General features: G+C 39.4%; 1 protein-coding gene across 2 annotated transcripts in view; it reads left to right on the forward strand.

Annotated features, from left to right (window-relative positions):
• Window positions 1–19,666, forward strand: part of rfc3 (replication factor C (activator 1) 3) — an 83,114-nt gene that overhangs the window by 19,015 nt on the left and 44,433 nt on the right. Inside the window, exons 7-9 of one of the 2 annotated variants that reach the window (XM_043692068.1) lie at window positions 315–413; window positions 5,176–5,245; window positions 14,592–14,963. In XM_043692068.1, the coding sequence (XP_043548003.1) occupies window positions 315–413; window positions 5,176–5,245; window positions 14,592–14,783 (361 nt within the window). In that variant the 3' untranslated portion in view covers window positions 14,784–14,963. Of the gene's footprint in view, window positions 1–314; window positions 414–5,175; window positions 5,246–14,591; window positions 14,964–19,666 lie in introns of those variants that run through there. The other variant, XM_043692069.1, reaches the window with a different exon arrangement.

The raw sequence follows: 19,666 nt of genomic DNA on the forward strand, positions 1-19,666 counted from the left end.
GCACAGGGTCGCACAGGAATGTAACTATCACAATCTGGAAGAAATACTACATGTTGAGACATGCATCTATTACTTGTCTCATAACAATCATACTATAGTAACAGCTATACTGCCATACCGTCATGCTATGCTTTGTGATTTCATGCATTTTGAAAATACTCATCATTACACACTTTAGAACATTTTAAAGTAGCAAAATTGAAAATGCATGATTTTCTACTAATTCAACTACTGTGCATTTGCCCCTAAGAACAGAAATGAGAGACTTGAGATTGTTTTGATTTTACTTGTAAATGCATTTTTATACTCTTTAGATATCCATTTATAGCAGATCAGGATATTCCTGAGACAGATTGGGAAATATATCTCCAAGAAACTGCTAATGTTATTGTCAGCCAGCAAACACCACAAAGGTAAAGCTCCTGGAATTTTCTTTATTTGCAACCAAAAATGGAGGGATTCATGCTTATATTTTGGCCTGCAATCTATTACATGATTCTTAGTGTTTGGGTTTTGCCATGATTGAACTTACTGTCACAAGTCTTTTTTTTCAAAGTAGATATGGACTAGGTAGAGCTAATAGTTGACCTTCAGTTCAAAGCTCAATATGTTATTTCATCTTAGTTGAGGCTCAAAAGTCAGCACTTGGAACCTCACATAAGATTTAGATGTAGAATTAGGTCATTTGGCCCATCGGCCCTTGGTCATGGCTAATAGGTTTCTAAACACCATTCTCCTGTCTTATCCCCATAATCATTGATCCCCTTACCAATCAAGACACTTTTTCTGACTTAAATACACGCAAAGACTTGGCCTCCAGAGCCCTGTGCAGAAATTAGTTCCACAGATTAACCATTCTCTGGTGGAAGAAATTCCTCCTCCTCATCACAGTTTTAAAGGTTCGTCCCTTCACTCTGAGGCTATGACTTCGGGTCCTAGCCTCTCCTAGTGGAAACCTTATCTCCCTGTCCACAGTATCCAGGCTTCTCCATATTCTGTAAGTTTCAATCAGATTCCCCCTCATTTCCAAACTCTGAGTGCAGACCCAGAGTCCTTAACTGTTCCTCATTGGACAAGCTCCTCTTCTCTGGAATCATTCTTATAAACTTCCTCTGGATCCCCTGCATCAATAGCATATCCTTCCTTAGATATGGGGCCCAAAACTTCTGTGTTCCAAATCTGGTCTGACTAGAGCCTTGTATAGCCTCAGCAGTACATCTCTGCTCTTGTGATAAAGCCCTCTTGAAATGAATGGCAAAATTGTATTTGCCTTCCTACCTGTCAACTGAACCTGCATGTTGTTCTAAAGAGAATCCTGATCTAGGACTCCCAAGTCCCTTTGTGCTTTTGATTTCCAAAGTCTTTCCCCATTTATAAAATAGTCTATGCATCTCTTCTTGTTACCAAAGTGCATAGCCTAATACTTTCACACATTTGTATTCTATCTGCCACTTCTTTGCCTACTCTCCTCGCCCTTCCAAGTTTTTCTGCTGCATCCCCTCTTCCTCAACACTATCTGCCACCTATCTTTTGTGTCATCTGCAAACTTAGCAACTTCAGTTCCTTCATCCAGATTGTTAATGTATGATGTGAATAGTTGTGATCTCAATAAGGTCTCCACTAGTTACTGGCTGCCATTCTGAAAAAGACCTTTTTATCCCCACTCCCTGCCTTCTGCCAGTCAGTCAGACCTTTATACATATCAGTACCTCGCCCCTAACACTGTTGGTCCTTAACTTATTTAGCAGCACTTTGTCAAAGGCTTTCTGGAAATCCAAATGGATCACATCCAGTGGCACTCCTTTTGTCTAACTTGTTCATTCAGGCATTACCTCCCCTTAATAAAGCTATGCTGACTCATCCCTATTTTATCATGCACTTCCAAATACTCTGCAATTTCATTCTTAATAACAAACAGTAAAACCTTATCAACGACCAAGCTCAACACCCTATACTTTCCTGTCTTCTGCCTCCTTTTCTTCTTAAACAGTGATGTCACATAGGCCTCTAGGGCCCTCCTTGACTCCACTGATTTCTGAAAGACCACCACCAATGCCTCCACAATCTCCTCAGTTATCTTTTCAGAAAGCTGGAGTGTAATCCATCTGGTCAAGGTGATTTATCCACCTTCAGACCTTTTCAGCTTCCCTAGTACCCTCTCCTTAGTAATGGCCACTACACTCACCTCTGCCTACTGACTTCCTTGAGATTCTGGTATTATGCTGGTACATCCATTGGAAAACAATACAAAATACCTATTTAGTTCCTCGACCATTTCTTTAAAAATCACACAACACAAAAATCCTCGACCATTTCTTTAAAAATCCAATTAAACCTGTTGGACTATAATCTGGTGTTGTGTGATTTTCAACTTTGTACACCTCATTTCAACACTGGCATCTCCAAACCATCACCATTTCTTTGTTCCTCATTACTACTACCATAGCCTCATTTTCCAGCAGTCCAGTGTCCACTTTTGCCTTTTTCATTTTGTAAAAACATTCTTGCAAACTTCTTTCATGTTACTTGTTGGGTTTCTTTTTTATTTCATCGTCTCACCCCCTTATTGCTTTTCTCGTTACGCTCTGCTGATTTTTGAAGGCTTCCCAGTCCTCTGGCTTCCAACTAATCTTCACCACATTGTCCCTGATTTCCCTTGTCAACAGTGGTTGCATAATCCTGCATTTAATGTTTCTTCGTCCTTTGAATGAATTTCTGCTGTGCCTTCTGAGTTAGCTCCAGTAACCTGCCATTGCTGCTGCACCATCTTCCTTGCCAGGGTCTCTTTTTCCAACGAACTCTGGCCACCTCCTCCCTCATGTCTTTGCAGTTGCCTTTACTCAATTGCAATACTGTTACTTCGGACTCCAACTGCTCCCCCTCAAACTGCAGGGTGACTTCTATCATATTATGGTCACTGCCCCCTTGGAGTTCCTTTATCTTCAGCTTCCTCATCGGGCTGCTTCAAAAAAGCATCATCTAGAAATTCCATGAATTCCTTTTCTTGAAGTCTGTTACCAACCTGATTTTCCCAGTCTACCTGTATATTGAGTCTCCCAAGATTATTGTAATAATGCATTTCTAACATTCCTTCTCTAACTCCCGATTTATTTTCTTTCCCACATCCTGATTTTTGCTATCAGGGCTTTTTTTTTTCCCTTTACAATTCATCACCTGTTACCATACAGATTCTATGCCTTCTGACTCAATATCACTTCTTGCTATCGACTTAATTTCACTTCTTACTAACAAGGCAACCCTACCTCTCTACCCGTTTGCCTGTCCTTTCACTAGGACATGTATTGTTGGATATTTAGTACCTAATCCTGATCCCCTAACAGTCACATCTGAGATACCCACAATATTGTACCTGCTGATTTCAATCTGGGCTACAAGTTCATTTACCTTATTTCATAGACTACGTACATTTAAGTACAGAACCCTCAGTCCTGCATTTACTATCATAGTTGTCCCTGATCGAGTTTGTCCTATTGGAACAGCTCCCTCCTTCCCCACTACTATTGCCCATTCCCCATGAATTTTCCCAAACCAATCTATGAGCCATGCATTTACCTCTTTATTCTTGCTGACTGTGTGCCTATTTGCTTGGCTCAGGTAGAAATCTGGAGATTATTACCTTTTTTGATTCTGCTTTTAAGGTTAATCCATAGCTGCTCATATTCACTTGCCTATACCATTGGCACCTGTGTGGACTATGACAAATGGATCTTTTCCCCTCCCACTGCGCATTCCTGCGCAGCCCAGATGAAATATGTAAATATTGGTATCGGAAGGCAACAGGCTTCAGTACTCTGGATCCTGGCCACAGAAAACAATATCTATTTCCGACAGTGCTATCCCTGAAAACAACTAATTTTGTTTAAAAAAAGCTTACGAACTATGAGACAAAAAAGCAAGCGCAAAGCACGTCTTTTCCTCTGCCTCCAAATTCCCTGAACTATATATACACTCAGCTGTGACTCACTTTGGATGTGGTCTCTCCTTCCTGACCAAACGAAGCTGACCAACATACAATGAGATAAGATAGTAAGCTGAAATAACCTAGTCTGTGGCAAAAACTATGCACCTGATATTAAGGCTTGTTTATTGGGGGATGAGATCACCGAACACATTGCTCCCTAGAATGGACATGGGATTGGTGACAAAAGTAAGTCAATTGTCTATGATAGCCATCTGGGAGATTTAGAAGGACGTAACACAAGTTGGGTTTTAAGAACGATCTTAAGAAAGAAATTCTTTAAAGGATGAAACTAATGCAGGGCTAAGGTGTAGAGGTAGTAGAAGTTCAGGTGAAAACTGGTATGATTGCAGATCTGGAAGATGAAACCATATCCAGTAACTACTACATATGAGAATCTTACATTGAAATTTGAAACAATTTGTCTCCTGACTCCTTTTCAAAAGTAACTAATTGCTTGTGAGCAAAATTAAGTGATAAAAGGTGCAGTGCAACAACCTTTAATTTTTTTACCCCTCCTTTTCATTTTATCTTCGTTTCTTTCTTGGCAGCATCAATATTTATAAGCACCTTTTCAAGCATTTGTTAGAACTTGACAAATCTTTGTTCTTAGGATCTTGATGTTATGTCGTCGGGAAGGTACTGTTACAGTACTTTTCTTCTTCCTTCTTCACTTATCTTTTCCTCTTTCCTTGAACCTATGTCAATGAATCATTTTTTTGCCTTCACATTTTTAGGCTATGGTAAGGTGGCACTTTGTACAGTAAATTATACACTTATTAGAAAATCTTGGAATGTACGTGCTCTATTTGGCTATTAATGATATTGCAGATTACACTGTAGATACTTTTTCAGTAGAATTCATCAGCTTTCTGGTTTGCTAATATTTAAACAGCATAGTATTTCATGGTATCAGCACAATTTATAATGAAACTTTGTGAAGTCTGATCAATAAAATATCCATATAAAAATGTTATACTGTATTAAATGCAAAGTTTTATGGCATTTTTGAAGCATTTTATAGTGAAGTAATAAAGGAAATAGAGGCAACAATTTTTGTTACAGTATGTAAATTAGATCACTCTCTCAAAGCATAATTAGTGCTGAAATATTAATTTGGTCCTAATGGCAATAAAAAAGCTTTCATTAAATTAATTATACAAAACGTCGTTTAAGATGTTTGTCTCTGCTTTTAGACTACTTGAAGTGCGTGGACGATTGTACGAGCTCCTGACCCACTGCATACCACCTGAAATAATAATGAAGGTATATAACAGATTTATGACTTAATTTGTGTTACATAATACTTGGTGTTCTCTGGCCAACTAAAATTCTTGTATAATTGAGCAAGTTGGCCATCTTGGTCACAAAGCAATAGCCGTGTCAGTGGCCCAATGGATTCTTTAAGTCCATGTTCAAGTTTAGGCGTGGGCATCCACCACCATCATAATTAAGCCTGCAACACAACTGCACCCTGGATGCTCTTGGTAACCCCATTGGTGGCTGAACAGAGGCCTTGGTTTATCTGGAGACAACATAAAAGACCCATTTGCTATTGGAAATTCGAGCCCATGGCGTCTAAAATGAGTGCATTCTGGTGAATGTGTTCTCTGGCCATATGTCCACAACTGTCAGTCAGTGTGGTAAGTTTATGGGTGGTATGGTGCAAGGGTGTTCTGCTGATTGGTCAAGGAGCTCATTGAATTCGGGCAGACTTGGGTTGGAATAGACCTATTTATAGATTTCTGTTGCAGTTAACCTTATGATGTAAAAGGTGTAGAGCAGGAATGTTGCTCAGGGTCCGATTGAAGAGTACCTGTGATGGTGCACGTCATTTAAGTTTGGCAAGAATTGATTTGTACTATGCAAGGACATGGTATTCTCTAGTTGAGTACATGATGGCATGAGCTAATCCCATAACCTAATTTCCAGTGATCCCCATAAGGAAGAGGTACTTGTAGGTTTTAATTTTTTTCTTGTAGACATGGTGTCCTTTCTGTAATTAAGGGTTCTGCTGGTGTATCAGTTAAACTAGGTGGGGGATTATGTTTTAACGTGATGTTTGGTTCCTTAGCATCAGTGCTGTGGAAGCAGGGCATTCAGCCCATCAAGTACACATTGACCCTCCAAAGAGCATCCCGCCTCGGCTCACCCTGTACCTTATCCCTATAGCCCTGCATAGCTAATCCATCCACCTTAAGCATCCCTGGACAATGGGCAATGTAGTATGGCAATCCACCTAATCTACACATCTTTGGACTGTGGAAAGGAACGTACACCTACATGGGGAGAATGTGCAAACTCCACACAATCGTCCGAGTTGGAATCTAACCTGAGTCCCTGGTGCTGTGAGGCAGCAGTGCTAACTGAGGCACTGCTACCCAGTGATCGTGTTAAACGATTTTATGGATCCAGAGTTTTAGACACTTTGTCTTGCAGTTGTCAGGCTCAGTTTTGCAATATTATTATTTTAACATGTCTGAACCTGTAGGTTACACGTTTTAATTAGCATAGGTAAGCGTTTGGAACTGGATTGTGGCCAGCTTGTTGGTGTACAAGTTGAGGTGAGGTGAAGACAGATGCCTCTGATAACCTGTTCAGCTGTTTCTTCGAGCACTAGTCTTGTTACCCACATGTAACCTGAACCATCTGTCCCAGACTAGCAATAAAATGGCTATTCCTGATGAAGGGCTTTTGCCCGAAACGTCGATTTTTTTTTTTTCCTGCTCCTCGGACGCTGCCTGACCTGCTGTGCTTTTCCAGCACCACTCTAATCTAGACTCTGGTTTCCAGCATCTGCAGTCCTTGTTTTTAACCTAGCAATAAAATGGTGTCAGTAACCTAGGGAGTGGAATATTTGATATTTTGGCAAACTAGACTGTCTTGTATTATGCTGAGCTTAATGGCAATTTTACCTGTTTAGAGATTCCATTGAAAGGCATCTTTAGTAAGAGCTATTATTATGAGGACTTAATCATGGGTGCTTCTTTATTAAGACCTCCTTGGTGAGCACTCAATGTGCTCTCCTTTTCTAGCTTGATCAATTATCGGATAGGGGCTGCACTACAATTTTTAGGCATACAGATAACAGATATTGGCTGGTAGTTTGATAATTTTGGCTGTTTGGTTTTAGGATCTTGGTGACCTTAGACATTCACCAGGATTTTGACTTGGTTAACAACGTATGGGCTTGGGGCCAAAGTTTAAGATTTCAGTGAGCATGTTGCCGTAATGAACAGCAATGTTCAGCTTGCTGATTTGTTGTACTACATGGTGTTAAGGGATTCAGGGCAAGATCCAGAGTTGTGCTATTTATTCACTCTGGATTTGGAATTCTTCACCATTTTCCAAACAGTACCTTTCATTTGTATGAAGGATGTAACTCTACCTGATCAGCATTTTAAAAGTGCTTGGCAGTAATGGTTGCTGGGCTATTTCAAAATGGTACAAGCCTCCAGTCTGAAAAACAACCCTCCACCACCACCGTCTGTATTTGACCTTTGTGCCAGTTCTGTATCCAAATGGCTAGTTCTCCCTGTATTCCATGGGATCTAACCTTGCTAACCAGTCTCCCATGGGGAATCTTGTCGAACGCCTTACTGAAGTCCAAACAGATCATGTCCGCAGCCCTCCCCTCATCAATCCTCTTGGTTACTTCATCAAAAACTCAATCAAGTTGTGAGACATTATTTCCCATGCGCAAAGCCATGCTGACTATTCTTAGTCAGTCCTTTAAGTGCAAGCAATATATTTGACAAGTATAAAAATAACTTTAGCAGATGCATACAAAAGGCATTGATGCATAGGAAGATTTTACTTGACATGTAAGGATCTATACATCCAACCCAGATACATTCAACACCCAGATTCTGACCTCTTCCCAGAGTCCTGCTGGGAGAATCTCATGCTAGGGATTTTGCAAGCTCATTCACCTTGTGTGTGGTTTAAAAGTCTCAAAGTTCTTGTCTGAACAACTTAAAAGCTTACTTAAGTGATTACCACAATTGAACCTGCCCAAACTATACTTCCAGGCAGTGCATACCCTAACTACTCAGTGTGTGAATCAGCTTTTCTCACCGCTTATTTGGCCAAACACTTCAAAATTGTGCCCTCTGGTTTCATCCATTTACTGTAACAGGTTCTCCATATCCACTCACGTATTTGAAAACTTCAATCAAATCTCCTCATAACCCCCTCTTCTCCAAAGAAAACAGTCTCAATTTCTCCAAAGTTAAAAATCACGCAAGACCAGGTTATAGTCCAATAGGTTTATTTGGAAGTACTAGCTTTCGGAGCGCTGCTCCTTCATCAGGTGGTTTTGATGAAGGAGCAGCACTCTGAAAGTTAGTGCATCCAAATAAACCTGTTGGACTATAACCTGGTGTTGTGATTTTTAACTTTGTACACCCCAGTCCATTACAGGCATCTCCAAATCATCAATTTCTCCAATTCGTCATCTTAATTAAACTTCTACACTCTCACTCTGGATTTGGAATTCTTCACCATTTTGTAAAATGAGAGAATGAGGAACCTTCCATAAGTAGCACAACTCTGGATCTTGCCCTGAATCCCTTGACACCATGTAGTACAACGAATCAGCAAGCTAGACACTGCTGTTCATTATGGCAACATGCTCACTGAAGTCTTAAAAATCAGCCAGACCTGTGTGCAACACTGCAGCTGAGCTCTAACAAGTGTCTTTTAAAATTTCATCATTATCTCCTGTTATTATATTCAGTGTCCCTATTTCTGAACCATAGGGCCCTCTGTGCTCTATTACCAATTCACATTACCTCCTCTGCCACCTTTAATGCTTCCAAATAAACCTATTGGACTATAACCTGGTCTTGCGTGATTTTTAACTTTGGAGAAATTGAGACTGTTTTCTTTGGAGAAGAGGGGGTTATGAGGAGATTTGATTGAAGTTTTCAAATACGTGAGTGGATATGGAGAACCTGTTACAGGTCTCTCTGCTCCTGCACTCTTTAGAATATTACCCTGTATTTTATGCTGTTTGTACAAAGTGTGTCACTTCACACTTTTTCATATTGAACTTCATCTGTCAGCTATCTTTCTACTAATGCTAACTTCTTTCATGTTGTCAGTTTTCCTAGTTTCTTTGAATTTCTGCATCATCTTCCATGACAATAGTCCCAGAATAATTATTTATTTTCTTTGCTATTTACCTATCCTCATTATAAATTCTCCTGTTCTGAACTTTAATGGGCCCATATTTATCCAAGATTATCTTTTTCTTGTATACCTAAAAAAGTTACACAATCACCCTTTTTCATTGGCTTGCTTCTGTATTCTTTTCTTTGTGTTTGTCAGTTTTATATTGCTTCCAATTCTCAAACTTACCACCTTTTTCTTGCATTGTTAAAAGCCACTTCCTTTAATGTAATGCTATCTTTAATTACTTTGTTAATCACAATTGGTTCGCCTTTCCCTTTAGGTGTTTGTGCCTTAGAAGAATGTAGATGTATTGCAGAACTTGAAATATTTCTTTAAATACTGATTTCTGCTTCACTAGAGTTAAAATTGTGTTGTTTTCTTAATCCACACCATAGCCAAACTTTCCCCTTCCAACATTTTAGTATTGTTTGTTCAGATTTAAGACCCTAGTTTCAGAGTTAACTATTACATTCAAACTTAATGTAAAATGTTATCATTTAAGGTCACAATTTCTCAAAGGCTCCTTTTTATAGTGAGGTTATTAACCCCTTCTCATTGCATAATAAATTTAAAATAACCCGATCTCTTTTTGGTTCTTCAATATACCGCTGAAGAAACCTGTCCTCTATAGTAGTGCTGATTATCAAAGTTGCCTTTTATTGTGATATTACCCACATTACATTGCATTGCATCTCTAATTTCCAAGCTTATACTGTGGCCAACATTGCCACTAGAGTTTGGTGGCCTACAAACAACTCCTACCAACATTTGCTTCCTCCTGCTGTTTCTTTCCTCGACCCAAACTTATTCCATATCCTTCAATTTGAGACTGTCACTTTCTGATATACTAATTTTGTCCCTTATCAAACATGCAACCCCACCTCTTTCCTTTTTGTGTATTCTCTAAGTGCCAAATATCCTTAGGTATTTATTTTCTAATTCTGGTCCACCTGTAGCCACTATTCTGAAATGGCAGTTAAGTAAGACGTGCACATCTGAATTTCTAACTTGTCTTCAAACATTTGTGAATGCTGAGCCTTTAATTTTGCCTTAACATTATTTTTTCATTTTTGTTCCTACTTGATGCTTGCCTTTGCTTGATCTTCTGTATTTGGCTCCCACCTTGCTAATCCAGTTTAAACTCTCTCCATCAGCACTAGCAAATATCCCTGTAAGAGTATTCATCCCAGTCCAGCTAAGATGCAATCCATTCATCACATACAAGTCCTAGCTACCCCAGAACTGTGCCAGTACTCAGAAATTTGAGGCTCTCCCATAAGTTCACTGGCATGTAGAACTGGATGTATGTGTCTTCTGTACGGTGCCGAGTCACACCAAATATCTGTTCAGTTCATCTGCCATTTCCCTATTTTTCGATTAATTTCCTCTTCAGGTTCATGCTGTAGAAAACAAATGTTCAGTTTACATGAATTTTCCTTTTAAATAACTGTAGAAATTCAATGCCTATTTATTTTTGTAGCTAGCTTTCTTTTGTACTCAAATTTACCCTTCAGTAAACTTTTAGTTCTTATTCTTTAATATTCTGTTCAATCTTCTGACTGGCCATTTGTCTTTACAGAATTATATGCTTTTCCTTTTCAGATTTATGCTATCTTTTAACTTTAGCTATGCATGATGCATCCTTCCCTTATCTATTTCTCTACTGTGACGAAATACTTTTTCAAGTGTTCTGCACTATCATTTTATATTTAAATCCTTAAATGAAATATTCGTCGTCTTAAATATCTGGCAGCGCATCCCTATTCAGCTAATCCCATAACCTAATTTCCAAGTACACTTTAGCCAGCTCTTTTGTGATGTCCTGATAATTGCCTTATTTAAATTTAAAACACTAGTGTTTAACCCTCTCTCCCTTCCCACAAACTGAATAATTGCTATCAAGCAATGCCTTTACATTTGTTGACTGTCCAGGTCATTACCTTGACCCTTATGTTATGAACCAAATCAAACCATATCAAGAACGTATGGTCAAGCCTAACTTTTATCTCAGATTAACTTTTAAGGTGCTACATTCCAGGTGTGACTCAATTGGTTAATTTAAGCAAAACACTTTCTTCTTATACCACAGTTAAAATGCAAACAAATGAATACTTAAAATAATATATTGTTTAATTGCTGCTCATCAACTGTTTTAATATAGCAGCATCCTATGCATACAACCTTGGCAAAGGCAAATTCACTTGCTATCTCCTCCAGTCCAGGAGAAGGAACACCAACTGAATGAATCCGGCAGCAAAGAGAGAGCTTTATCCAGCAGCTTCAACTCCAAACCCCAACCTCAATAACTGAAAGCAAAAACGAAAATCCTGGATCTGTGTGAGCCTGACTCCAGCCACTATGCTGCTTTTGTCTAATTTTTTAAAAATCCCAAAGCTATTTACTCTGCTTTTCATAGAGCAGAAACCTCAGCGTCATGTTTACAACATGCCCTCCTTCAAGAAAAATAGCACAGAACAACTCCCTTTAAAGGCATATATCGTCATAATTCACTGAATACAATTCACCGATCATATTGTGCCAATAAAGAATTTCCACATTTAATATTTACATTGGAAAAAATTATAGAAAGCACACCTGGAGCTAAGATGAATTGTGATCTCTTTTTACATTATTTAGAGTCATAGAGATGTACAGCATGAAAACAGACCCTTTGTTCCAACCCGTCCATGCTGACCGGTTATCCCAACCCAATCCAGCACCTGGCCCATATCCCTGTAAACCCTTCCTATTCATATACACATCTAAATGCCTCTTAAATGTTGCAATTGTACCAACCTCCACCACTTCCTCTGGCAGCTCATTCCATACATGTACAGTGTGAAAAAGTTGCCCCTTAGGTCTCTTTTATATCTTTCCCCTCTCACCCTAAACTTATGCCCTCTAGTTCTGGACTTCCTGACCCCAGGGAAAAGACTTTATCTGTTTATCCTATCCATGCCCCTCATAATTTTGTAAACCTCTATAAGGTCACCCCTCAGCCTCTGACGCTCCAGGGAAAACAGCCCCAGCCTGTTCAACCCCCCCCTATAGCTCAAATACTCCAACCTGGCAACATCCTTGTAAATCTTTTCTGAACCCTTTCAAATTTCACAACTTCTTTCTGATAGGAAGGAGACCCGAATTGCACGCAACATTCCAACAGTGGCCTAACCCGATGTCCTGTACAGCCGTGACATGACCTCCCAACGTCTGTACTCAATACTCTGACCAATAGAAGAAAGCATACCAAATGCCTCCTTCACTACCCTATCTACCTGCGACTCCATTTTCAAGGAGCTATGAACCTGCACTCCAAGGTCTCTTTGTTCAGCAACATTCTCTAGGACCTTACCATTAAGTGTATAAGTCCTGCTAAGATTTGCTTTCCCAAAATGCTCATCTGGTCAAGATCCTGTTGTAATCTGAGATAGCCTTCTTTGCTGTCCACTGCACCTCTAATTTTGGGTCATCTGCAAACTTGCTAACTACCTCTTATGCTTGCATCCAAATCATTTATGTAAATAACAAAAAGTAAAGGACCTAGCACTGATCCTTGTGGCACTCCACTGGTCACAGGCCTCCAGTCTGAAAAACAACCCTCCACCACCACCCTCTGTCTTCTACGTTTGAGCCAGTTCTGTATCCAAATGGCTAGTTCTCCCTGTATTCTGTGAGATCTAACCTTGCTAACCAGTTTCCCATAGGGAACCTTGTCAAACGCTTTACTGAAGTCGATATACATCACAATTATTATATATTACATATATATAATATATACTATTATTTATTATTATTGTATTCAGTTCCAAATTACAATTTTATTTACATCCCTGTGACCACATTAGTGATAAATTTCCTCAAAAGTCTATTCCAGCACATTTCTATGTTACAAAGAGGTAATTTATAATCCTGTCTCATTACACCTTCCTTGATTTGAATAATCTGTCTCATTGGCTATAGAGCATTTTGCTCTAGAAAGTGTTCCAAAAGTACTCTGCCTAGGCTACCTATGTCAAACGGACTTATCTAATCTATATGGAAATTCATTGTGACAGAAGGATGTGGAGGCAAGGTATTGAGTATATTTAAAACTGAGATAGATAGTTTCTTGAGTATCAAGAGTTACGGAAAGAAAGTAGGACAATAGGGTTGAGAAACTTACCAGCCATGATTGAATGGCAGAGCAGATCTGATGGGCTGAATGGCCTAATTTCTTCTACTATGTCTTATGGTCTTATAAATTAAAATCACCTTTGTCACGGGCAGCCATTATTTCTTCATGTCTATACTGTCCTACATTGTGATTTCCGTTGGTATCTGTGAACTGCTACCACAAATAACTTCTTACCTTCACTCCATCTCCTCTGTACCCAAACTGATTCCATATCATGACATCCTGAACAAAGGTCATATCTCCTTATTGTGCCGTGCCACTATGAATTAACAGAGTTATCTCTTCACTTTTCTTTCTTAGTTCCTGTTAATCCTAAATATCACCACATCTTTGAATGTTAAGGCTCCAATCTTTGTCACCTTAACACATCTTTAATATCTGGAAACAAGCTTCTGCTTTGCTATATGGATGGACTGAAGAAGGTAGAAATGAAATTTTGGCACGTCCAAACTTTATAGTTGTGCTGGCATAGACATTTGAAATTTCTCACTAATTTTGTCCTAGTGTAAAGGAAATGCAAATTCGCCATTAAATACTAAATAATAATCGGTCACAATTTTTTCCACAATTGCAACATTGGTTGTTTCCATACACAAAGCATTCATACATGCTATTCACCAAAACAAAGTGCTCAATGCTATCATTTTTGTTGCAGTGTAGTCCAGTTATATAGATTTTAAAATCTTAATGCAAATTTTCTGAAATCTGTCTTGTTGGTTGGAGATATTCACAGGTCTTCTTTTAAACTGTGATTTTCCACATCAGTTGTTCTACATTTTACACTGTTAATGTAGGATAAACAAACTAAATCCAAAATTTCATTTCAAAGTGGTAGTATCACCCACATGCTTTTCTGGATACAATAATAATTGAACCGCTATAGAATTGTTCCTTTGCTTCGAATTAATTTGTAAAATCCTGCAAGGTGCAGTTATTGAAATGATAACTTGAAGGAATTTACCTTTTATGGAATTGCATTTAATGAGCAATCAGATCAACTAATGTTGGGTTTGAATGTCTGAGTAGAATTTATGCCCAGCTATTAAAACAAATAATTGTAGGACAAAAAGAACAAAAATCACTGACATGACGATGGTTGTTTGTGACATTTCATATTGAACTGAGTCAGAAATATGCATTAATCAAACCTTATCAGTACAATTAATGTTATTGGATTTAGAATAATTTATAGTTTAGAGTCGTTCAGTCTATTTATAGTAAACTAAAGTTTTAAATTCTTTTGTTTAATTTTTGTGTCTTAAGGGTCTCTTGACAGAGTTATTAAACAATTGTGACGGTCTGCTTAAGGGGGAGGTTGCACAGATGGCTGCATTTTATGAACATCGTCTACAGCTTGGCAACAAGGCCATCTATCACCTGGAAGCATTTGTGGCCAAGTTTATGGCTATTTACAAGCAATTTATGGAAGATGGACTTGAAGCTATGATGTTCTAATGTTATGTCTGTTTATAAAGATGTTCTGACTTCATTTTGGGAAAGTTGTGGTTCTAACAGAATCATAGAAACTTTTGCTTAAAACCTTCAATATTATAGGTAACTGGATCATTCTTGTCTCCTACTTTGTCCTATTATATCAAATCTGAAACCTGTAAATAAATCTGTCTAACTCTACAATAAATTGCCTCATTTCTATTAGAATTTATATGTTATAATACAGGGCCGCAAACAGTTGCCTGAAATCTTTTTTAACATTGGGGAAAAAAATAAGGAAATGTGTAATAGCTCATTCGCTGCTTTGAAAGTTATTTTCATTAATTAGATGATAGAACAGCACAGCACACAACAGGCCCTTCAGCCCATGATGTTGTGCCAACCACTGATCCTCATGTATGCACCGTCAAATTTCTGTGACCATATGCATGTCCAGTAGTCTCAATGTCCCCAATGACCTTGCCTCCACAACTGCTGCTGGCAGCGCATTCCATGCTCTCACAACTCTGTGTAAAGAACCTGCCTCTGACATCCCCTCTATATTTTCCTCCAATCAGCTTAAAACTGTGACCCCTCGTGTTAGTCATTTCTGCCCTGGGAAATAGTCTCTGGCTCTTGACTCTATCTATGCCTCTCATTATCTTGTATACCTCAATTAGGTCCCCACTCCTCCTTTTCTCCAATGAAAAAAGTCCAAGCTCAGTCAACCTCTCTTCATAAGATAAGCCCTCAGTCCAGGCAGCATCCTGGTAAACCTCCTCTGAACCCTCTCCAAAGCATCCACATCTTTCCTATAATAGGGTGACCAGAACTGGACGCAGTATTCCAAGTGCTGTCTAACCAAAGTTTTATAGAGCTGCAACAAGATCTCACGACTCTTAAACTCAACCCCCCTATTAATGAAAGCCAAAGCACCATATGCTTTCTTAACAACCCTGTCCACTTGGGTGGCTATTTTAAGAAGGGATCTATGTACCTGCACACCAAAATCCCTCTGTTCCTCCACACTGCCAAGAATCCTATCCTGAACCCTGTACTCAGCTTTCAAATTCGACCTTCCAAAATGCATCACCTCGTATTTATCCAGGTTGAACTCCATCTGCCACCTCTCAGCACATTTCCTTTCTTGAAGAGAGGAATTACATTTGCCTCTCTCCAGTCCTCAGGTACGACTCCAATGGAGAGTGAGGATGCAAAGATCTTCGCAAGTGGCGAAGCAATTGCGTTTCTCGTTTCTCAAAGCAGCCGAGGACAAATCTGGTCCAGGCCTGGCGACTTGTCAATCTTAATGTTTGACAAAATTTTCAGCACATCAGCTTCCTCTATCTCTATCCATTCCAGCATGCACACCTGCTCTTCACAGGTTTCATTCATTACAAAGTTCGTTTCTTTCGTAAAGACAGAAGCAAAAAACTCATTTAGGGCTCCCCTACCTCCTCAGACTCCATACACAAATTCCCTATGCTATCCCTGATCGGCCCTACTCTTTCTTTGACCATTCTCTTATTTCTCACATAAGTGTAAAATGTCTTTGTGTTCTCCCTAATCCGTTCTGCCAAGTCTTTCTCGTGCCCCCTCCTGGCTCTCCTCAGACCATTTTTGAGCTCCTTCCTCGTCTGTCTGTAATCCTCTAGAGCTGAGCTTGACCCTAGTTTCCCCCACCTTACGTAAGCTACCTTTTTCCTTTTGATGAGAAGCTCCACTGCTTTCGTCATCCAAGGTTCCTTTATCTTACCACTTCTTGCCTGTCTCAGAGGGACATATTTATTCATCACTTGCAACAACTGTTCCTTAAACAGTCTCCACATGTCTATAGTGCCTTTACCATGGAACAATTGCTCCCAATCCATGCTTCCTAACTCATGTCTAATCGCATCATAGTTTCCTCTTCCCCAATTAAATATCCTCCCATTTTGCCTAATCCTCTCCTTCTCCATAGCTATGTAGAATGTGAGGCAGTTGTGGTCACGATCACCAAAATGCTCTCCCACCACAAGATCTGACACCAACCCTACTACGTCCACACTTTTCCAAAATCTGCCGACCTATGCTTTCTTCTATCTCCCTGCTGCTATTGGGGGGCCTGTAGTAAACCCCTAACGAGATGACTGCTCCCTTGTTGTTCCTAATTTCCACCCAAACTGACTCAGTAGGCAGATCTTCCTCGACAATGGAAGCTTCTGTCGCTATGATTGCAAGAATACAAATGCCAACTTTCCAAAAAGAGCATGTAATGATGAAAACATAAGGAATCTGCAAGGGATTATAGATGGGTTGAGTGAGTAGGCAAAAAGCTGGCAGGTGTAGTTTATGGTAAGAAAGCTAAAGTCATGCACTTTGATAGAAAAAGCATCAGAGGGCAGATTATTAAAAATAGTGAATAGAATGAACAACTGTGGATGCTGGAGATCTGAAACAAACAAAAATTGCTAGCAGAACCCGGCAGGTCTGAGCAGCATCTGTTTTAAAAAAAGGCAGAGTTAATATTTTGAGTCCAGTAATGCGAACTTGAATTCTAATGAAAACTCTCTGGACTCTGTTAACTCTGTTTTCATCCCACAGATACTGCCAGCAGTTTTTGTTTTCAAAAATAGGGAACAGTATGGGGTGTGTTGAATACTGGAATTCTCAGTTTTAGTCTCTGTGTTTAGAAAGGTATATGTTGGCATTTGAGGCAATACAAAACAAGTTCATTAGGGTTGTTCCTAAGATAAATGGATGACTTATCAACAACGGCTAAACATGTCAGGCAGAGAGTTGTGTGGAGGGATTTCCAGAATGGAAGATTTAGGCAGCTGATATCATGGCTGCTAATGATTGAGTAATTATGATGGAGAATGTACAAGAAGCCAGAATTACAATAATGAAAGATGTCTTAGAATTGTGGGTTGGAGAAGATTAGAGATTAGGAAAGGCAACAATATCAAGAGATTTGTAAAAAAGCACTGTAATTTTACCATGTAGGTCAGCATGCTCATGTATGACATAAAATACGATTTTTATCCAGTCAGTCTACTAATGTGTGTGTGTGTTATTGCGAAGTTGGGTACAGTATTACAGTATTTGTGGATTGGAAGACAGGATGTTAGCATTTGATGTTTGTAAAATGTGGGGGGGGGGGGGGGAGGAGGAGAGAGAGTGTGTGTGGTCCCTTTAAAAGATGATGGTTTTTCCCCCCTCACCCCATGCTTAGCGATTTAAAAATGAGTGTCTGGGCAGCAGCTTGCCAGTCGCAGATGCTTGAGGGAGAACTAGCCATTTGTTACAGAACTGGCTCCAAGGAAGACAGAGGGTGGTGGTGGAGGGTTGTTTTTTCAGACTGGAGGCCTGTGATCAGTGGAGTGCCTCAAGGATTGCTGCTGGGTCCACTACTTTTTTGTCATTTTTATAAATGATTTGGATGTGAACAGAGAAGGTATAGTTAGTAAGTTTGCAGATGACACCAAAATTTGGAGGTGTAGTGGACAGTAAAGAAGGTTATCTCACATTACAATGAGATCTTGATCTGATGAGCCAATGGACTGAGGAGTGGCAGATGGGATTTAATTTAGATAAACGTGAGGTGCTGCATTTTGGGAAAGCAAATCTTAGCAGGACTTATACACTTAATGGTAAGGACCTAGAGAGTGTTGCTGAACAAAGAGACCTTGGAGTGCAGGTTCATAGATCCTTGAAAGTGGAGTTGCAGGTAGATAGGATAGTGAAGAAGGCATTTGTATGCTTTCTTTTATTGATCAGAGTATTGAGTACAGGAGTTGGGAGGTCATGTTACAGCCGTACAGGACATTGGTTAGACCACTTTTGTAATATTGCATGCAATTCTGGCCTTCTTATTGGAAGGATGTGAAACATAAGGGTCTAAAAAATTTACAAGGATGTTGCCAGGATGGGAGGATTTGAGCTATAGGGAGATGCTGAATAGGGTGGGCTGTTTTCCCTGGAATGTCTGAGGCCAAGGAGTGACTTCACAGAGGTCTATAAAATCATGAGGGGCATGGATAGGATAAATAGCCAATGTCTTTTCCCTGGGTGGAGGAGTCCAGAACAAGAGGGCATAGGTTTAGGATGAGAGGGGCAAGATATAAAATGGACCTAAAGGGCAACATTTTCATGCAGAGTGGTGCGCGTATTGAATGAGGAAGTGCCAGAGGAAATGGTGGAGGCTGGTACAATTGCAACATTTAAAAGGCATCTGGATGGATGGATGAATATGAAGGGTTTGGAAGGAGCCAAGTGCTGGCAAATGGGACATCTGGTCAGCATGGACGAGTTGGACTTAAAAGGTCTGTTTCCGTGCTGTACTTCTGTTTGATTCTAATTTAAACATTTGTATCAAAAGGCTATATTGTTAGCAGGCAAAGCAGCATTTTTACTAAGACAACAGAGTTTTAAATTTCGCTAATTAATTTAAACCAGGCACTTGGAGACTAAGGACCAACTAAATTTTGACAACCAGAACCTATCTAATTGTAAGGAATAGGTCAACAGAAGACATTTGAAAATCGGCAGAGAGCAAACTGCCATCTGAAGAGATTAACTCTGAGTAATTATCATCTGACAATGGTTCTCTTAGCTAATATTCCTGACAAGAATTTGACGGAGAGAGGTGTTCCTGATGCAAGAATTCGAAGGAGGAGGCATTCCTAAAAAATCAGTGGAGAGGGTGTGGAGCATTCCAGAAGATTTATTCCAGCTATAATTTCGAGAGACTAAATTCTATTGTTTTGTTATATAAGTGGGACTTGTATTTATTAGAACAGCATACCATTAGAATCTTGTTTTATTCGGAATAGTTAGTAGTTAGAGGGGAACTGTTCAGTTTGTTAGTTCTGTTAATTTGTTCATTGTTGGAGCTAGATAAATTATTACTGGGTGATTATAGAGTG

This window comes from Chiloscyllium plagiosum, chromosome 6, assembly GCF_004010195.1.
Source record: "Chiloscyllium plagiosum isolate BGI_BamShark_2017 chromosome 6, ASM401019v2, whole genome shotgun sequence".
In the NCBI taxonomy this organism is placed as follows: Eukaryota; Metazoa; Chordata; class Chondrichthyes; order Orectolobiformes; family Hemiscylliidae; genus Chiloscyllium; species Chiloscyllium plagiosum.